Source organism: Erpetoichthys calabaricus, chromosome 10 (assembly GCF_900747795.2).
Source record: "Erpetoichthys calabaricus chromosome 10, fErpCal1.3, whole genome shotgun sequence".
Lineage (NCBI taxonomy): Eukaryota > Metazoa > Chordata > Cladistia > Polypteriformes > Polypteridae > Erpetoichthys > Erpetoichthys calabaricus.
This window is the reverse complement of record NC_041403.2, coordinates 143,836,412-143,855,447: the sequence shown is the minus strand read 5'-3', so window position 1 is coordinate 143,855,447 and position 19,036 is coordinate 143,836,412. Positions and strand designations below refer to the sequence as shown.

Sequence of the window (19,036 nt, the reverse complement as noted above, 5' to 3'; positions counted from 1 at the left end):
CAACACCCCATAATGACAACGTGAAAAAAGTTTACTTGAGGTTTTTGCAAATTTATTAAAAATAAAAAAACTGAGAAAGCACATGTACATAAGTATTCACAGCCTTTGCTCAATACTTTGGTGATGCACCTTTGGCAGCAATTACAACCTCAAGTCTTTTTGAATATGATGCCACAAGCTTGGCACACCTATCCTTGGCCAGTTTCGCCCATTCCTCTTTGCAGCACCTCTCAAGCTCCATCAGGTTGGATGGGAAGCGTCGGTGCACAGCCATTTTAAGATCTCTCCAGAGATGTTCAATCGGATTCAAGTCTGGGCTCTGGCTGGGCCACTCAAAGACATTCACAGAGTTGTCCTGAAGCCACTCCTTTGATATCTTGGCTGTGTGCTTAGGGTCGTTGTCCTGCTGAAAGATGAACCGTCGCCCCAGTCTGAGGTCAAGAGCGCTCTGAAGCAGGTTTTTATCCAAGATGTCTCTGTACATTGCTGCAGTCATCTTTCCCTTTATCCTGACTAGTCTTCCAGTCCCTGCCATTGAAAAACATCCCCACAGCATGATGCTGCCACCACCATGCTTCACTGTAGAGATGGTATTGGCCTGGTGATGAGTGGTGCCTGGTTTCCTCCAAACGTAGACGCCTGGCATTCACACCAAAGAGTTCAATCTTTGTCTCATCAGACCAGAGAATTTTCTTTCTCGTGGTCTGAGAGTCCTTCAGGTGCCTTTTGGCAAACTCCAGGCGGGCTGCCATGTGCCTTTTACTAAGGAGTGGCTTCCGTCTGGCCACTTTACCATACAGGCCTGATTGGCGGATTGCTGCAGAGATGGTTGTCCTTCTGGAAGGTTCCCCTCTCTCCACAGAGGACCTCTGGAGCTCTGACAGTGTGACCATCTGGTTCTTGGTCACCTCCCTGACTAAGGCCCTTCTCCCCACGATTGCTAAGTTTAGATGGCCGGCCAGCTCTAGGAAGAGTCCTGGTGGTTTCGAACTTCTTCCACTTACGGATGATGGAGGCCACTGTGCTCATTGGGACCTTCAAAGCAGCAGAAATTTTTCTGTAACCTTCCCCAGATTTGTGCCTTGAGACAATCCTGTCTCGGAGGTCTACAGACAATTCCTTTGACTTCATGCTTGGTTCGTACTCTGACATAAACTGTCAACTGTGGAACCTTATATAGACAGGTGTGTGCCATTCCAAATCATGTCCAATCAACTGAATTTACCACAGGTGGACTCCAATTAAGTTGCAGAAACATCTCAAGGATGATCAGGGGAATCAGGATGCACCTGAGCTCAATTTCGAGCTTCATGGCAAAGGCTGTGAATACTTATGTACATGTGCTTTCTCAGTTTTTTTATTTTTAATAAATTTGCAAAAACCTCCAAGTAAACTTTTTTCACGTTGTCATTATGGGGTGTTGTGTGTAGAATTCTGAGGAAAAAAATGAATTTAATCCATTTTGGAATAAGGCTGTAACATAACAAAATGTGGAAAAAGTGATGTGCTATGAATACTTTCCGGATGCACTGCAAGTGTGTTGCTTGCAATACATACATTGCTGTTTGTGTGTTTACTAAGAAAATGTAAAATGTCAGTTTTGGTAGGCTGCTATTTGGGTATTAGTTACAGTTAAGAGTCATTAAAAATGTGTTTAAATGTTAAAATGTCAGGCATTTGAAGTGCTAATTTATGTTAAATTCTGATTAAAACATCTTTATCTTCACTTTGTTTTTTGCTTTATTTAGTTTAATACAGTTCTTCAACAAGATGAAAAAATGGGCAGATATGTCAAACTTGTCCCAAACCTTTCGTGAACGTATTGAACGACTGGAGAGGAACTTTGAAGTTTCAACTGTGATTTTTAAAAAATTTGAACCAATATTTTTAGACATGTTTCAAAATCCACAAGATGAACCCCCAAAAATACCAAAAAGCAGAAAGCAAAGGTATGTTCTCTAGTCATTATATGCTTTTTCAATGGCACCATATCATGTGAAGACAGTGTTATTTACAGCTCACAAGGCCAAATGCTGTATGATGTATGAGGAAATACTCCAGCACAGTGCAGTAATTGAAATATTAACTGTCCTTTTCCAACACTTAGAGGGAACTAGTTTGTAGTGACTTTTTAAAATCTGATATTCATGTTTAGGTGGCAATCTAAAGTACAATATTTAATGAACAGTTGACAGCAGTTGATTTGGTTCTCTTTGCTACCATCAGAACATCTGATGACAGTACCTTTCTTTTGTTTAAAATGTCTTGATCTTCATTCAAATTACTGTTCACTATATTATTTCAGAACTAAAATTATGATGTGTCCTCCCTTCTCTTTGAGTTTATATATATATATATATATATATATATATATATATATATATATATATATATATATATATATATCTATAATAATAAAAGGCAAAGCCCTCACTGACTGACTGACTGACTCACTCATCACTAATTCTCCAACTTCCCGTGTAGGTGGAAGGCTGAAATTTGGCAGGCTCATTCCTTACAGCTTACTTACAAAAGTTAGGCAGGTTTCATTTCGAAATTCAAAGCGTAATGGTCATAACTGGAACATATTTTTTGTCCATACACTGTAATGGAGGAGGCGGAGTCACGTATCGCGTCATCACGCCTCCTACGTAATCACGTGAACTAAAAACAAGGAAGACATTTACAGCACGAGTCACACGCGGGAACGAAGGTAAATGACGTTAATTTTTGACTGTCTTTTAATACTGTGTGAGCATACATATTAACACGTGCAATTAAACGTGTGCATTTACGGGGTGATTTCTGAGGCTTAAAAGCTCACCTTTTATCAAACGCGGGAAGAAAGGTAACTGACGTTGTTCACTGTCTTTTAATACTGTGTAACCATACATATTAACACATGTCCAATTAAACATGTGCATTTACGGGGTGATTTCTCAGGCTTAAAAGCTCGCCTTTTACTAAAAAGGTAAATGCAAAACTATTTTCAATCAGTTTATTGAAACGCTCCCGTTAAGGATTGCAATAACATATTCGCGAGATAAAAGAACGAAGTAGGGGGAAATGGAGGAACAGCCGGAAACAGCGAAGAGCAAAAAATTAATTAAACAATTGAGAACGGAGCGAGTTAAGCATACAAGCATGTTCATAAGGGAAACAAAGCACGGTGTAAAACGTAAGTTTAAATTAAGTTTATAGAAACGCTCCCGCTGTGGATTGCAATAACATATTCGCGAGATAAAACTTTAATGAGAAGACACGAGGTATAAACGAAGCACACGCCGTGGCGCAACGTTAGGGGCAACAGTTTCAACCATTGTATGATCTGCTTCTCGCAACTGAAACACGGCACATGGCGGATGTTAGCCGACTTGCTGACCGCAACGTTAGGGGCTTCAACTATGGCGCTGACGCAACATCTCAGTGCCAACACTTTGCAGACTGTACTTAAAAGACACGCCCTCCTCACTGGACAGTTAAAAACACCAATCAAACTAACGATGACATCAAGTATTACCCAATCAAAAGTAGGAAAGGAGGCATCTTCATAAAATGCGTGTGGGATGATTTGCATGAGACGCTGCTTTAAAAAAAAAAATGATAAAAAAAATACGGGATAAATCCCGTCCAGTATTGATTCAAAACGGGACGTGCAATTTCATTCTCAAACGCGGCACGATTCCGTATTTTAAAGGACGGGTGGCAACCCTACAGTGCCAGGTAACCACCCATACAATCAGATTGTGATTCACACTAGGAATGCAATGAATGTAATTACCCCGATCTACATACAAGGCGAAAGTCTTGCGACATTCAAAGATGATGGTTTGGGATAATTAGTACTTATTAACTACAACATTGAACATAAAAGAGCTTATGAAGCCTTCAACCGAAAAAAGCAAGATCTCAGAGATCGTAAAAAAAAAAAAAGGAGGTAATGTCATTTTACTCGCTGTAGATTTTAGTCAAACATTACCAGTTATTCCACGAGGGAGACCAGCAGATGAACTCAACGCGTGTTTAAAATCCATGCTTCTCCCACGGTCGGTTATATGTCGCGTGTTCTCGGGTAGGTACACCAAAAAATGTATACATTTAAGCATGTAATGGGCAAAGAAAAAATGAGGTATACCCGAAGGCACTGCAGTAGTACTCAATGTAACTTTACTTCTTAAATGTTAATGTTTTACTGTTTAATAATTTATACGCTTCTTATATATTGTTCAAATTCTTTTATCAAAATACCAGTGACAGCGCAATGCACGATAACATGGAGTGAATACACCATACGCATCTGCCCACGGCCGCCCTGGTGTGCGCAGATAGGAGTTGATTCTAAAATAAAATAAACATAAAAAGAGTAATACATTCATCACCCATAAAGCGGATAGCAGACGTGACGTATTATATGTGTACCACATTTCAAGTCAATACGTGAAACGGTTTGCAAGCTACATGTGATTTAAAATCCTGGACAGACCAACGAAAAGCCACGGTAGCAAATTATGGAAGAACATTTTACTGTTTAATAATTTTTATATTTATATGAAATGTGCTTCTTATATATTACTTCATATTCTCATATGATAATGATGTTAATGTTGTTTATATTGATTTCTATGTTATTGTAAGTGCATCTATGTGTGTATATGTATGTATGTATATATATATATATATATATATATATATATATATATAAAAAATATGTGTATATGTATATATAATATATCTGTATATGTGTGTGTATATGTGTATATGTATATATATATGACAGCAACACTCATAACAATGACAACACAATTACATTGACAATCATGTTACGTTATTTTTAAAATGTTTCCTTTACTTTTTCATAACCTCTTTAACACACTACTTCTCCGCTGCGAAGCGCGGGTATTTTGCTAGTATATATATATATATATATATATAAAATAGAATATTCATTCATTCTACTTTGGCTTGCTGTAGTCTGCATTTAATCATTGAATTTTTATTCTTGAACAGGAGTTTAAAATTGTCTTTTAATTCCTAGCTATTGTATAGGCTCATGCATTGAAGTTATATTTTCATATTCCCTATTGTGAGTTTGAATTAGCTGTAAAACTGGGCAGCCAGACAATAAAACATTGCAACAGTTAATTTTGTTTAATGTCACTGGATCATAAAGCTCTCCCATGCCTTCCACATTGCAAAACATAAAGAATACCTGTCAATTTGCAACTTTCACTGCTGCTGTTAGTTTTCTATACCGTCTTTTTCTGAAAATAAGACATCCCCCGAAAATAAGCCCTATCGAGATTTTCGGAACTTTTTGTAATATAAGCCCTCCCCCGAAAATAAGCCCTACTTAAAATAATGTGAAAAAAAGAATTCGTTAAAAAATGCTGTTGATTTATTAAGTATGTTTAGCTTCCCTAATACTCGTATTTCAGAGAAATGTTTGAAATAAAATATTCCGAGAAATTCATTGTTTACCTCTACAGTTCGTTTCAAATTAATTCTTGGAATTTATCTTAAAAATACAACATAAGGCAGCATGAATACATAAATATTGTGTCCGCTCTGCTCTGCTGTGTTGTATTGCGTCGCGCGTATCGCAGAGTATGGTCGAATGAGGTGGGGAGGGGGTGGAGGGGGGCATGCATATGCAGAATGCGATGGAACGCGTCGTTGGCGCACACTATAAATAATTGTTCGTTAAGGCAGCAGTCTACATTGAGCGACAGTGCAGATACAATGTTTGTTCATTTCAGTCTTGTAAGTCTGATTATTTCCTCATACGTAATTTTATTTTTTATAAAGTGAATAATTTTTAACCGCAGTTAAAATGAGTACAAAACGAAAGAGCTATTCCGTCGAGTACAAAAAGGGAATTGTGGAAGACTCCAGGGGTGTAAATCTTGATTTATGACGATGTTCCAGAAGAAGATGACATGACTGTAATTGAATAAATTTTAATTTCTGTATTCTGTGTAAAATAAATAAATATTAAATAAAAATATATAAATATACTTTTATTTTTGTCCTCCCCCGAAAATAAGCCCTAGTGCGTATTTTGGACCAAAAAAGAAAGTAAGAAAGTGTCTTATTTTCGGAAAAAGACGGTAGTTACACAAATGAACAAGGAAAGCAGATAGCGAGATCTAATGCAGAACTGAAGTCTGTTGTATGCAAGCCTCAACTAGAAACACTTCTTTTGAGAAATATTACCCATTCCCTGGCTGAGGTTAAACATAACCATAATGAAATTGGCTTAATTAGTAATTACAGTGATCCCTCGCTATATCGCGCTTCGCCTTTCGCGGCTTCACTCCATCGCGGATTTTATATGTAAGCATATTTAAATATATATCTCGGATTTTTTGCTGGTTCGCGGATTTCTGTGGACAATGGGTCTTTTAATTTCTGGTACATGCTTCCTCAGTTGGTTTGCCCAGTTGATTTCATACAAGGGATGCTATTGGCAGATGGCTGAGAAGCTAGATTGCTTACTTTTCTATCTCAATTGCGCTGACTATCTGTGATCCTGACGTATGGGGATTGAGCAGGGGGGCTGTTCGCACACCTAGACAATACGGACGCTCGTCTAAAAATGCTGAAAGATTATCTTCACGTTGCTATCTTTTGTCAGCTGCTTCCTGAAACGACATGCTGCACAGTGCTTCGCATACTTAAAAGCTCGAAGGGCACGTATTGATTTTTGACTGAAAAACAAACTCTGTCTCTCTTTCCCTCTCTCTCCCTGCTCCTGACGGAGGGGGTGTGAGCTGCTGCCTTCAACAGCTTTGTCTTTTAAGTATACGAAGCACCGCGGCACAAACAGCTCTATTGATTTGTTTGCTTTCCTCTCTGTTTCCTTTGAAGAGGAAGATATGTTTGCATTCTTTTAATTGTGAGACAGAACTGTCATCTCTGTCTTGTCATGGAGCACAGTTTAAACTTTTGAAAAAGAGACAAATGTTTGTTTGCAGTGTTTGAATAACGTTCCTGTCTCTCTACAACCTCCTGTGTTTCTGCGCAAATCTGTGACCCAAGCATGACAATATAAAAATAACCATATAAACATATGGTTTCTACTTCGCGGATTTTCTTATTTCGCGGGTGGCTCTGGAACGCAACCCCCGCGATGGAGGAGGGATTACTGTATCAGCAAGTTGATGATAAAACCTTCATATTAACAATTTTACCCACTCCATTAACAATGTTACCATAATTGAAATATGGCTATGCAATTTTCAAATTTAATTTTAATAAACAGTATATGTTATAGATTTATTCAAGGTAAATGATCTAATACTTTTGGCAAATTGGTTTTATTTTGATGTATATAACATTTTTATTGCCAGCATCAAAAAGGTTATTTTAAAATAAGTATCCCTCATTTTTACATTGATTTCTTTGGTATTTAGTTTAATTTGTATAAACCCCTATCCTAATTAATATAATTATAAAAAAAAATCTTGGAAGGCGTGATTTTTACGTGATTTTCTCAGAGACACTTTAACATCCCGTGAGAGAAGGCTGTGAAACAAAAGGACAGCTGATGCACAGGCTTTTAAATGATCGACACGTAGTGCGACAAGCAGAACACGCAGCTCGGCAGCAGCAGCAAGACAGCAGCTGATCCGACCACATCTCCTTAGCATGCTTTCAGCCCCCCCTTTACAATGCCAGTGGTAGAAATGCGTGGCTGGTGGGCGAGCAAAGCCCCCTAGTAATATATCTGTATAAATATATATATATAGATTGATGGAGATAGAGATATCTATATAGATATCTTTTAAGTATACGTAGCGTGAGAAGCATATCACGTGACAGAGCAGCCGCAAGTAAGCCCAACAAGTAAGGGAGCAATGTGAAAGTAGTCTATCAGCATTTTTTAAGAGTGGTTTTTTGAGGAGCGTCCGTGTCTTCTAGGGGTGCGTTCATCCCCCTGCTCACAAGGGGCTGGCAGTGGTCATGAGCTGGATGCTCAACGAATGTATGGCACTGACTGATCAGCTCCTGCGTGCTCACAAATGGCACTGGGAAACGAAGGGTTAAGAGGAACGCTGTAGTGGTCTGGTGCCGCTAAGATTCACACCGTTGAGAAGATGGCAATTTATTTATTTTTATGGTGGAGATTCCAGGGACGCACCCAGCCTTGGCCCGACCCGCACACACTCACAAACAGAGACAAAAATAAAGCAAACCGGTAATCAAACAGCAAATAAAGAATGTACTGAAAACAAATGAAATAAATGAAAATGATGATACCACCCCGTTCCCCTTATGGCGATTACACGTTAAATACAACAAAGCACAAACAAAACACACAGAGTAAATCATGAAAAACAGCAACGGATGAAATGTAATGATGAAAATAGATAGTCCAGGGATCCACACGTTAAATGGGAATGTAAAGATAGTCTTACCAGTTGTTCCTGAAATGGTGAAGGCGGGTTGACTGGTTCAGGAGCGCTCCTTTCTTTGCAGGATGGCCATGAATCCACTTACAGTCCTCATGTACACAGGCAGACAATCCAGACGCACGAAACGATCCAGGACAAAATGAATAAGTACAGGTAACTCAACAGAAGGCAGACACAGGAACTTGTAACACAAATTAAAAAACTTTCTTTTTTTTGCTTTTGGTCACCGGCCCCCTTTTTTAAAAGCCGCGCTGACATCCTTTGACCCCAACAGCCCCAGCACCCTCAGCAGAAGACCAATCAGAGCCACTGCAGGGACTGCTGGGAGTTGCAGTTTTAAATTCTATTGGCTACTTTCACCATCCCAAGCCGCATTTTCCTCTACAGTTGCTTACTGGTCTCTCTGCAGTGCAGTATTGCAACAATAAAAGCCATAAAAATTGAGGAGGATATTTGCGGTTTCCGCTGACAATTATTAGATAGGTTCTAAGGAAAAATCCATGAATGACTGAGGCCGCAAACTTTGAACCGTGACTTCGTGGGGGTCTACTGTATATGAGGTTCATTTTTAATGTTAAACTCTTGCAATTCTAGTTCTGTTTTCTGTATAAAATCTATTTTATTCCTGCAGGCGTCTTCCATGCCATGCAAGTGATGTGTTTAAGTTTTGCTGGACACTTTTTGTGCATACCAAAGGTACATTATCTATTTCTTTGTTTCTAAAGCTATTTTCAGATTTGTTTAAACTAACTTGCATTTCATTCCTCACCTCATTTCAATTTGCAGGGAATTTCCGTATGATTGGTGATGATCTGGTGAACTCCTATCATCTTTTGCTGTGCTGCTTAGATCTTATTTTTGCCAATGCATTAATGTGTCAAAACAGGAATTGCCTAATCAATCCTCTGTTTAAAGGTAATTGGCTTATTGTGTATGTCTTTTTCATAATGCATTCTTATTACTATATTGAATACATTTTATCTAAAGTGAAACAGAATTGAATGTTAGTGAATGCTTATGACTGTTCATGACTTGGTAGTGGAACACAGTATTGAAAAGAACTGAGAAAAGCGCTATATACATGTAATGAATTAATTATTATTATTATTAATAGTCTAGGCCATGCTAACATTGGCAGCAGTCTTCAGGCACTACTTGGAAATATCCGTTAACTCTCAAGTTAGCTGAGGCAGAGAATCCCAACAATATTTTCTTGTTGCGGTACATCCATGGCTGTTCTGCTATTGGGTCTTGCCTGGTTCCTTGTATAGTAAAGGGGGCATACACACTGCATGAACAGATGGCTCCAGCTGTCACATGTTGTTTTAGTTTGGGGAAAATGGTTCAAAGGTTTTAACAGAAAATAAGCAGGCAAGAATCAGAGAGGAAAGGTCCAATACTTCAATTGTTTACTTGTTCAAATATAATATCAGTTACATACAATATAATAGCAATATACATGCAGATATAGGAATTGTACTATTGACTCACAGTAGTACAGATATATGAATTATACTATTGATTTACAGTAATATATATATATATGAATTATACTATTGATTTACAGTAATATATATATATATATATATAAATTATACCATTGACTTACAGTAATATATATATATAATATATATATGAATTATACTATACTTACAGTAATATCAAAAGACCCAGAGCCATCATCCTAGACCAGTAGACTGAGGGAGCCCGCGTGTCAGTCTCGTCAGAGGATCAACTCGTGAGCCTGGTCCAATACCGGGCGGTGTGCATGTTCCCCACGGTTGAGCTTCCGAAGAAACTGAGGGCGGAACCTTCCCTTATATACTAATTGAGTGTCCTTACCCAAAATGGCTTGCGTGTAAGCAGTGTATACAGAAGTGATCAGTTTCAGCACACACCCTTCCACGGGACGCAGTATTGTTTTTCTTCTACTTGGCCCTCACTGAGATGGTGCCTAGTATCAGAAGACACACAATAACGAGCGTTGCTTGCAATGAAGCCCCTCGAAGTGAAAAACAAGTACATGGCCTTGACTGTATTCCCATAACATTCTGAAACTCTTTATGAGAAGCAAGTTTTTGCACATTCTTTCGCTATCATCCCAAACATTCCAATCTTTGTAGCTGGTTTTGCACTGAAGCGACCAACCCCCCCTCTTACTCCTTTATTTCATCCCTTCTCCTGTTACAGAGAAAACCTTTTTTATTACACATGTCCATCTGTAAAATTTGTAGTAGTGCATGGTTGAGCTTGTCAGCTTGTCATGCAAACTCAGCCAAATAACTGTGAACAGGAACCACATTTTGGCTACTTCTACCCAAAGTCTTTTTCATTTGGTTTCTAAGCAGAGGTTGTGACCAAACAGTAGGTGAGAATGAAGATGTAGACTGACCATTAAGCATAAACCTACATGTGATTAATTTGTTCCCACTTTTACCACCACACACCTGTACAGTGATCATAAAAATTACACTGCTACACCAATTTTTTGGTCAATTCATAACTACTTCTACTCTAACTTGTGAACAAGACTGTAAAGTAGTTACAGTTCTTGACATGAGTGTAAGCTACAGTTTAATTATTGGTCTCATCATTATTGCATCACAATCGTCTGTGTACTGTTCCTCTGTGCACCCAATATTAGCATAATTAGGTCAAGCGTACAATATAATCTACAAACTCAGAAGTGCAGCAACCTCCCACACTTAACCAACCCTCTCCTTTGCTTTGATAATTTATTCATCACAATTTTAAATGGCTGAAAACATGATGTTTTACTTGTGTAGTCAATCTCTCATTCAAATGTACTCCAGTCAGTGTGCACTGAGAACTCTCAGAATACAAATGCAGAAACCAAATGACCATGCAGCAATGTCCAAATACCCCATTCCGTACATGTTCTTTCAGATTTTAGAAAACATCTTGAAATATTTAACCTTAGAAAGTAAATATCTTCTGCCTTTATAGGTTTTGTCAACCCATTATTGACTTTCTTTCCTTGTGCGTTTCTTTTCCAGATAATTAATAAGTTAGTTAAACATTTCATTTTTGGGTTGTAGTCATTAAAGCTGCACTTACAAAAGTAATCCCTTTTCCATCTTTTTTCTGTCTCCTTCAGGACTGCCAGCTGGGTACAACAGCCTTGATTTCACAACATCTGAAGACCCTCCCTGTATTATCAATCATCTCTGTGAACTGTATGATGGGTTGGTGGTGGAAGCAAAAGGAATTAAAGAGCATTACTTCAGGCCTTACATTAGAAGACTTTTTCAAAAAGGGGTAGCAGTTTCTTCTCCAAAACATTTTTTTTTCTTCTTTCTAAACATACCTAAGATGAGTACATAATAAATTTGATTCTAATTACTATTTGCCTTATCCAAAGCCTTCCACCAAAAAGCACAGTATTAAAGATTTCACTGGGCATTTTAAACTGCCCATTCTTTATCAAAACTTGCTGTACAATGACTTTGAGGTGTTTTTATATCTATCTTCTTTAACCCAACAGTTTATTTTGTGCTTTTGTTTAAATTGTTGATAATGTGTGCTACATTAAGCTGTACATCTGCACTGTCAAACCAATGTGTATTTTTTCCTTCAAAAAAATAATGCTTTTAATATGTGGGTCCATCAAGGTTATAAAGAATTATTTTGTCTTTTATTTTGCTGTTTTATGATGTTATACCTTATTTTTTATGTCCCAGATTTTGAAGGGAAATGAAGAACATTTCACAGAAATGTTGGACATTCAGAATTTTACAGAAAACAAGTAAGTACTGTGATGATGATTTTTTTTTTTTAATTGGTCTTCTAATGGACATGTTCTCAACCTTTGCTGGTAATTTTTTGCTTTGTCATGTCATGTGTACATCTGCATCTGAGCATATTTATTGAAAATAGAAAAAATATTTAATAATTTTAGCAAAAATGTGTTTATTGTGTTTGGGTCTTAAAGTCTGATGGAGCGATTGCTAAACAGACTTCTCACCTGACCTCCAAGGGAATGCTTTGATATTGTTTGTATGTAGCTTTGATGTTGGGAAGCTCTTTCTTAAACTGGATTCTCAATGACTGTAACTTCTTGAGAAAGCTCACCATAAGAGTGTTTTTTTTTTTTTTTTTACACACATACACAGTTAAAACTAGCACTTATGCTGAAGATATTCTGATACACTTAGCATTTATGTAAGGTACATTTTAATTTTTTTAGTGACTTGGTATTCTGTATGCAGTGTTTAAAAGCCCAGCTCTCATAAGTATGTAGCCACCTCAGTTCCAGTGAGACTAGAATACTGCTAAAATTACTACATAATGTTATTTTATTATTTATCATATTTTCAGCAAAGCTATCAATAAGGAGTATGAAGAATATGTTCTGACAGTTGGGGATTTTGATGAGCGAGTATTTTTGGGAGCAGATGCTGATGAAGAAATTGGAACACCACACAAATTGTCTTTTGAATTTCCTGGTGAAACAATGTCTGCAAGGAGGCAAGTGGAATGTCACCTTCAGCAGCATTTTGAAAAGGTAGAAGAAAAATTTCTCCCAGTTTTGATGAATGATATCCAGGATGGATGCATGAAATTGTATTGAGTAAACAATTTTGCTTACCGTCAACAGATGTCAACAAATATATATGCAATATATTGACTTTTTCTATTGTTGTAGATGCTAGTATGCACAATACCTGTGAATATATACTAAATTAGCAATGTAATTGAATGAAATGATGTGAAATGTAGTCTGTTCCCTTTTTTGGTTTGAAAAATGTCTCGTGTCTTCACCTTTTTATTTTTACTCTGGGGAAGCAGCACTGCTGATATACTTTTGCTAAGTAAGTTTTATGACTATTGTCAATTATAAATACAGAAGTGAAGTGCATATTTAGCTCACTGTGTTCTGGTAGTTTATCTTTATGAACAGATTAGAGATGCACCAGCTGAGATTAGGGTGCATATGCTGTCATCTACTTTTTTTTTTTTTTTTTATTACAAAATATCAACTTCCATAGGGTTGAATGAAAACGTTATGGTGTTTGGCGGGAGGGGGGTTGGAGATAAAGAAGTAAGAGGGAAGCCAAACATTTTATGATTGAAAAGTGAGACCTCTAATGGGAGGAGAATGATGGTACAGGAAGCTGAACAGAAAAGCACTTTGGGATGAGAAGATCCGCAATGACTGGAAAGAAAAGTGAACATTAAATATTTAAAGGCAGGTTCTACTTTTGACATCACCTAATTATGAAAACGTTTCTCTCACTATATATAACCCTTTATTTCTAGTGTTTAAGCAAATTTTGTACCCTCATATACACAACACTATAAATTCCTACTTCCATTAGTTTGATTACTAGCCTCTCCTTTGCTGTCTTTTGAAAAGGCTCCTGAAAGTAGAGGTAAATCTCTCGCACATCACTCAGAACTCGTAGAATTCTAAAATAGTAGTTAAACTCTCCTGTTTAAACTAAAACTCTCCTTTTTGAACTAATGCAGACTATTTGATAATGTACCTTTTCTTGACATGTGATGTGTAATCTTTTCCTTAATAAATGCCTACATTAATTTATCTGTGATGCACATTAAGCTTAGTGGCCTATCATTATTTGGATCTGCCCAATTCTCTGTAATTCTTCTTTCCCAAAGCTCTGTAATTCTTTCTTTACCTAATTAAGATTTATTGTGTTTAGTGTATTTAGTTCAATAATTAATAACTAAGCCTTTTAATATATTATCAGCTTGTCTTTAAGTGATAGTAATGTGTAGATCTGTGCATTGATATTATGGTACTTGTACTAGTCTGAAAAAATTGTGATATCTGGAAAATGTAGAACAGTTCTTGTGTGGGATATCAGGTCTTGAGAGTAAAATTTCTGTCCACAATATCCTCCACCAGACTCCAAGAAGAGCAGCTACGAGATTCAGAAAGTGCCGATTATTTATAAGAATGTCAAGTTCCCATTTATGTTCTTTTAGATCTGACAAATAGCTTGTCTTTAAACTTTAATGCTGTTTCCCAGTATGCATTTTTGGTAATAGAATAATTAAGCTGCCTTGGTACAAGATTGTTGAAGTATTCTTGCTTTTTTTTTTTTTTCCTTATGGTACTACTTCAGTACAGTGGAACCTCGGTTCACGAACATCTCGGTACACGTACAAATCGGTTTACGACCAAAAAGTTCGCCAAACTTTTGCCTCGGTTCACGACCACACACTCGGTAAACCCTTTCGGTTTGTAAATGTTCAGTCCCTCCCTGTGCATTTTCTGTGCAGTGAGCAAGACAGAGAGCGAGAGAGCGCGCGACACACACACACACACACACACACACACACACACACACACAGCCCAAGAGAGAGATAGACGCACACACACAGGAGTGCACGAGAGAGAGCCGCGCGCACACACACAGGCAGCGCGAGAGAGAGACAGACAGATGCGCGCACACACACAAGAACACGCGAAAGAGAGGCGCGCACACACACAGAGAGACACACACACAGGCGCTCCAGGCTCGCAAAAGAGAGAGACACACACGCACAGCCGCACGACAGCGCGAGTGTTAGGGAGGGACGCATAAGGTAGAGAAGGCTTGTTTTTGTTTTCAGTTCTGTTTACAGTGATCGGTTCGTAGCCTGCATTGTTGCAATGTTACTTTTCTTGGTGGTTTATTAAATTACGGATTTTTCATTAAAACTCATTAAAAAAAAAAAAAAAAAAGTGTTTTTAGCCAGCGGTTCCTAGCACTATAGCACGAACTATTGCAGTGTTAGTTTTCTCTGTTGTTCAAGGTTTTCTCAGTGTTATTCAATGTTTTTACATTTAGTTTACTATTACGCTGTGTATTCTATGGTATAATTAACTATATTTGTGCTTAAAAACTAAAAAGTATATATATTTACATACAGTTCGTACGGTCTGGAACGGATTAATTGTATTTACATGCAATCCTATGGGGGAAATTGCTTCGGTTCACGACCAGATCCGAGGTTCCACTGTATCACTAAAGAGCTTGAATATATTTTTTTAAAGTTTATTTTTACTTCACAGTGAAAGTAAGGGTTGTGTCATTGGGATATTACGGGTGTCTCCAAAGAAAGTAATTAAGGAGAACTATTATTTTGCTCTTTTTATCTATTTTCTCTTGGTACACTATTCCCTATCCATATTATGATCTTTAAAAATTGTATTATAGATAAATACCTTGCCTGCTAGGTTGCCTGCAGTCTATAGTGTATTATTGAAACAATATCATTTTGTTGTACCCCCTGGCTACTTGTACAATGAGACATACAGTAATTTCAGAATAAGTAATTGTTTTTATTTATTTATTTATTTTTTATGCAGGCAAGATCTTTTACACCTTCAACTCCATTAACTGGGAGGCGATACCTGAAAGAAAAAGAAGCCATAGTAACCCCTATTTCATCAGCCACACAGAGTGTCAGCCGCTTGCAGAGCATGGTTTTGGGACTCAAAAATGCTCCAAGTGACCAACTGATGCAGATTTTCAGGTGAGGGTAACTTTACAGTTTTATTTATTTTTGCTATTAATACTTTTATGTTTTTGTTTGTACTATATGTTGCTTCATCCATGGAAGTCCAGTATACCTTATAAAGCAATCTCTTGGGGTACATATTTCTCAAATGATACACGTAGTTAATTTTGTAGTCCTGTAGAAAGATGCTTTTTTGAAATGTTATTACAACTCATGGTATCATGAATTGCTGTCAGGTTCCAAAACAGCTGTCAGCACTGAGGTTTTTGCATGATGCTACAACTGAACACTGCCTTTATTTTTCTGCTGATGTTATAAAATTTTTCCAGAGATAATAGAATGTTTCTAAACTTGTCCTAATGGCATACAGTAACACCCCAGGGACTTTTGGGAGTATGATCTCTAAGTTGCAAAATCTCCACAGTGAGTGGAAACATTTGTTTTGTGCTGCTCGTTGGCACTTCCAAGAGTGGAACTGCAGAATAATTTTTATAATCAACTCCGTTTTAAAATGCTTCCCCTCCCATAAGCGTGTCACATTTGACATTCACGTAAGTACACTAATGATATCTTTATACTCCTGTAAAATAAATATAAAGATATCACCTCATATCAGCAATCAGACATGTCTAAGTGCCAAATGTAATAAAGGTATCTACATGGTTTTCCTTTCAAACCAGTACAGAATAGATACTTGAACTAAGTTGATGGTAAACATATTTGCCTATTAATCACTACCTGTGTCTGTGAAAGAGAGACTTGTTTTTTGTTGAAAAGTAATTTTGCCAGAGGACTTGTTTAGCAAAAGATTTTTAGACACCTTACTGTATGTAGACAAAACACTGGTTGTACTGTATTATGGGGTCTTCCTGATGACTTAAGTACTTTGATTGTAGTAGGTGACCTAGGAAAAAAGGTTAATTCGCATATGAATTAAAACTGTATTTTAAACTTTCAAATACCAATATTACATATTTATGTAAAACTTATAAACTGGACATGCATCCTGAGTCCAAACTTGATAGTTGGACCTTGGGGTAGGCTTATGAATTAATTGGAAGACATGCACATTACAAAGCGCCATGGAACAACAGTGTTTGAGAACAATTGTTGAAAAATTAAGCAGTGTGTTTTTTGGGGAAAGATTATCTTTACATAGAAAAAAAGTAAAACACATGATTGCATCGCAGTTACCTATATTTTATATTTAAAAAAAAAAAAAGTGTAATTTAACTTGGGATTCAAACCACTGACAGAGCTGGGGAGAAATGAATAGACAGTGTCCTGTGCTGAGACAATTAAAATGTTGCAATGCAAAAGAAATTCATGCAATTAGGGGTGATTTCTCGATGTAATTTCTGTCTGGATGTGACACACACCCTGAAAACACAGTTTAATATGTATATGCATTTAGACTAAATTTCACCCAGATAGAAAATCAATGCTATTCCATCCATCCATCCATCCATCCATTTTCCAACCCGCTGAATCCGAACACAGGGTCACGGGGGTCTGCTGGAGCCAATCCCAGCCAACACAGGGCACAAGGCAGGAACCAATCCCGGGCAGGGTGCCAACCCACCGCAGTATATTGACTATGTTTAAGCATTTAGCATTTTTTGGGTATTATAGTGGGCTTAATATCTAAACATTTAATTTACATTCCTTTTATTTTTCTCAATAGCACTCTGTTTATTTATAACAGATGCCTTGTAGCCAAATAATCTTATCAGGCAAGGGATGACATTTGGTTAGATTTTTCTTTAAAGATGAACAAATGCTTTGCTTTGAAACCAGCACTGCTTTAAAGCAGGGTTGTCAAATTATTAAAATTTTTAATCATGCTCCATTACTAAATGCCTCATTAGTCTCTTTTCACCGCATGCTTAACACTAGAATTACCAGAGCCTACGAAAAAACTCGTAGATCCGGCCCGGATCTACGAGTTTTTTCGTAGGCTCTGGTAATTCTAGTGTTAAGTTGGTTCAGCAATGTCCAGTAATCATCTTCTGTAAATGATACTACTACACAACTTCTTTATTGGCCTAACAAATCAAGGATTTATATGAAAAATGTTTTAAATTTAGTTTCATTGTTTTAACTTTGCTATCATCCTTCTTTTGCTCTTAAGCGATTAGCCATGGACATTGTAATTCTGTGACATTTAAATTTGCAAAACACATGCTAAATGCAATTAAGGAAAAATAAAGTGTTATAGTATATATTAATTTTTAACATTGACAGCCCAACATTAAAGTCAACATATGCCATGCACAAGATTACCAAAAAATCTTAATCTCTAAATAATAGCAGTATAGGTTGGCTTCTGGTAATTCATTGCTTGCTTCCACAGTCTTAACATTGATTTGACAGAGTCAAGTTTTTGATTTCAAGCAATATATTAAATTACTTCTTTCTTACTTGGAAGAATGGCACATACGCTATTTTCAAAAATGTCTATTTAGATTGTCTTTGTGTTTAGCTAGTGCAAACTTGAAAATGTTAAAGTAATATTTAATAACCGAATACAGCTAGTCTTCTAGCTGAGATCAAAAGAAAAGCAAGGTTTGTCCTCGATTCAAAAAGCAGCACACCTTTTCAATTTAGTTTTCAATCAATGCTATTGATAAAAACTGATTGTTGTAAAATGTTGGATATGCAAAAATAGTTTTGAAGTGCATTTTATCAGTGACCAGATATAGTTTGATCATGATTTCAGTCATGCCAGTGTTTCTTCTGCAAATATAATTAGTTTTGCTTTTAAATGTAATATTTTCAAAACCTACCAGGTGTAGCCAGTTGACTTGTTCAATATCCTTACACTTTCTGCTTGTACGTTTACAGAATATGATAGCCTTAGTAGTTGGTTAAAGTCCATAATAAAAAAAAAAAAAAAAACGCATGGTTGAATTTAGTTAAACCTCACATTTTTTAAAAGCAGTCATTAATGGAAAATGATGGAATACAGATGCAAACATCAGCTTTATATGACTGATATTTTTTTTATTCTTTTTTTTTTTTTTTTTTTCAACCACTTGATTTAACTGTTGTTTTCAGACATGTTGTGCTTTAGTACTGTAAATATTCCAGTGTGTTCCTGATAGCCACATTTAGGATATACTGTACATATT

The 19,036-nt window shown here is 36.9% G+C and overlaps 1 protein-coding gene across 1 annotated transcript in view; it reads left to right on the top strand.

The window, feature by feature from the left end:
• rbl1 (retinoblastoma-like 1 (p107)) overlaps positions 1-19,036 on the top strand; it is a 64,932-nt gene that overhangs the window by 21,182 nt on the left and 24,714 nt on the right. Inside the window, exons 3-9 of the mRNA XM_028812020.2 lie at positions 1,749-1,949; positions 9,046-9,110; positions 9,201-9,329; positions 11,533-11,693; positions 12,116-12,180; positions 12,753-12,939; positions 15,754-15,920. Of these exons, the coding sequence (XP_028667853.1) occupies positions 1,749-1,949; positions 9,046-9,110; positions 9,201-9,329; positions 11,533-11,693; positions 12,116-12,180; positions 12,753-12,939; positions 15,754-15,920 (975 nt within the window). The remainder of the gene's footprint in view (positions 1-1,748; positions 1,950-9,045; positions 9,111-9,200; positions 9,330-11,532; positions 11,694-12,115; positions 12,181-12,752; positions 12,940-15,753; positions 15,921-19,036) is intronic.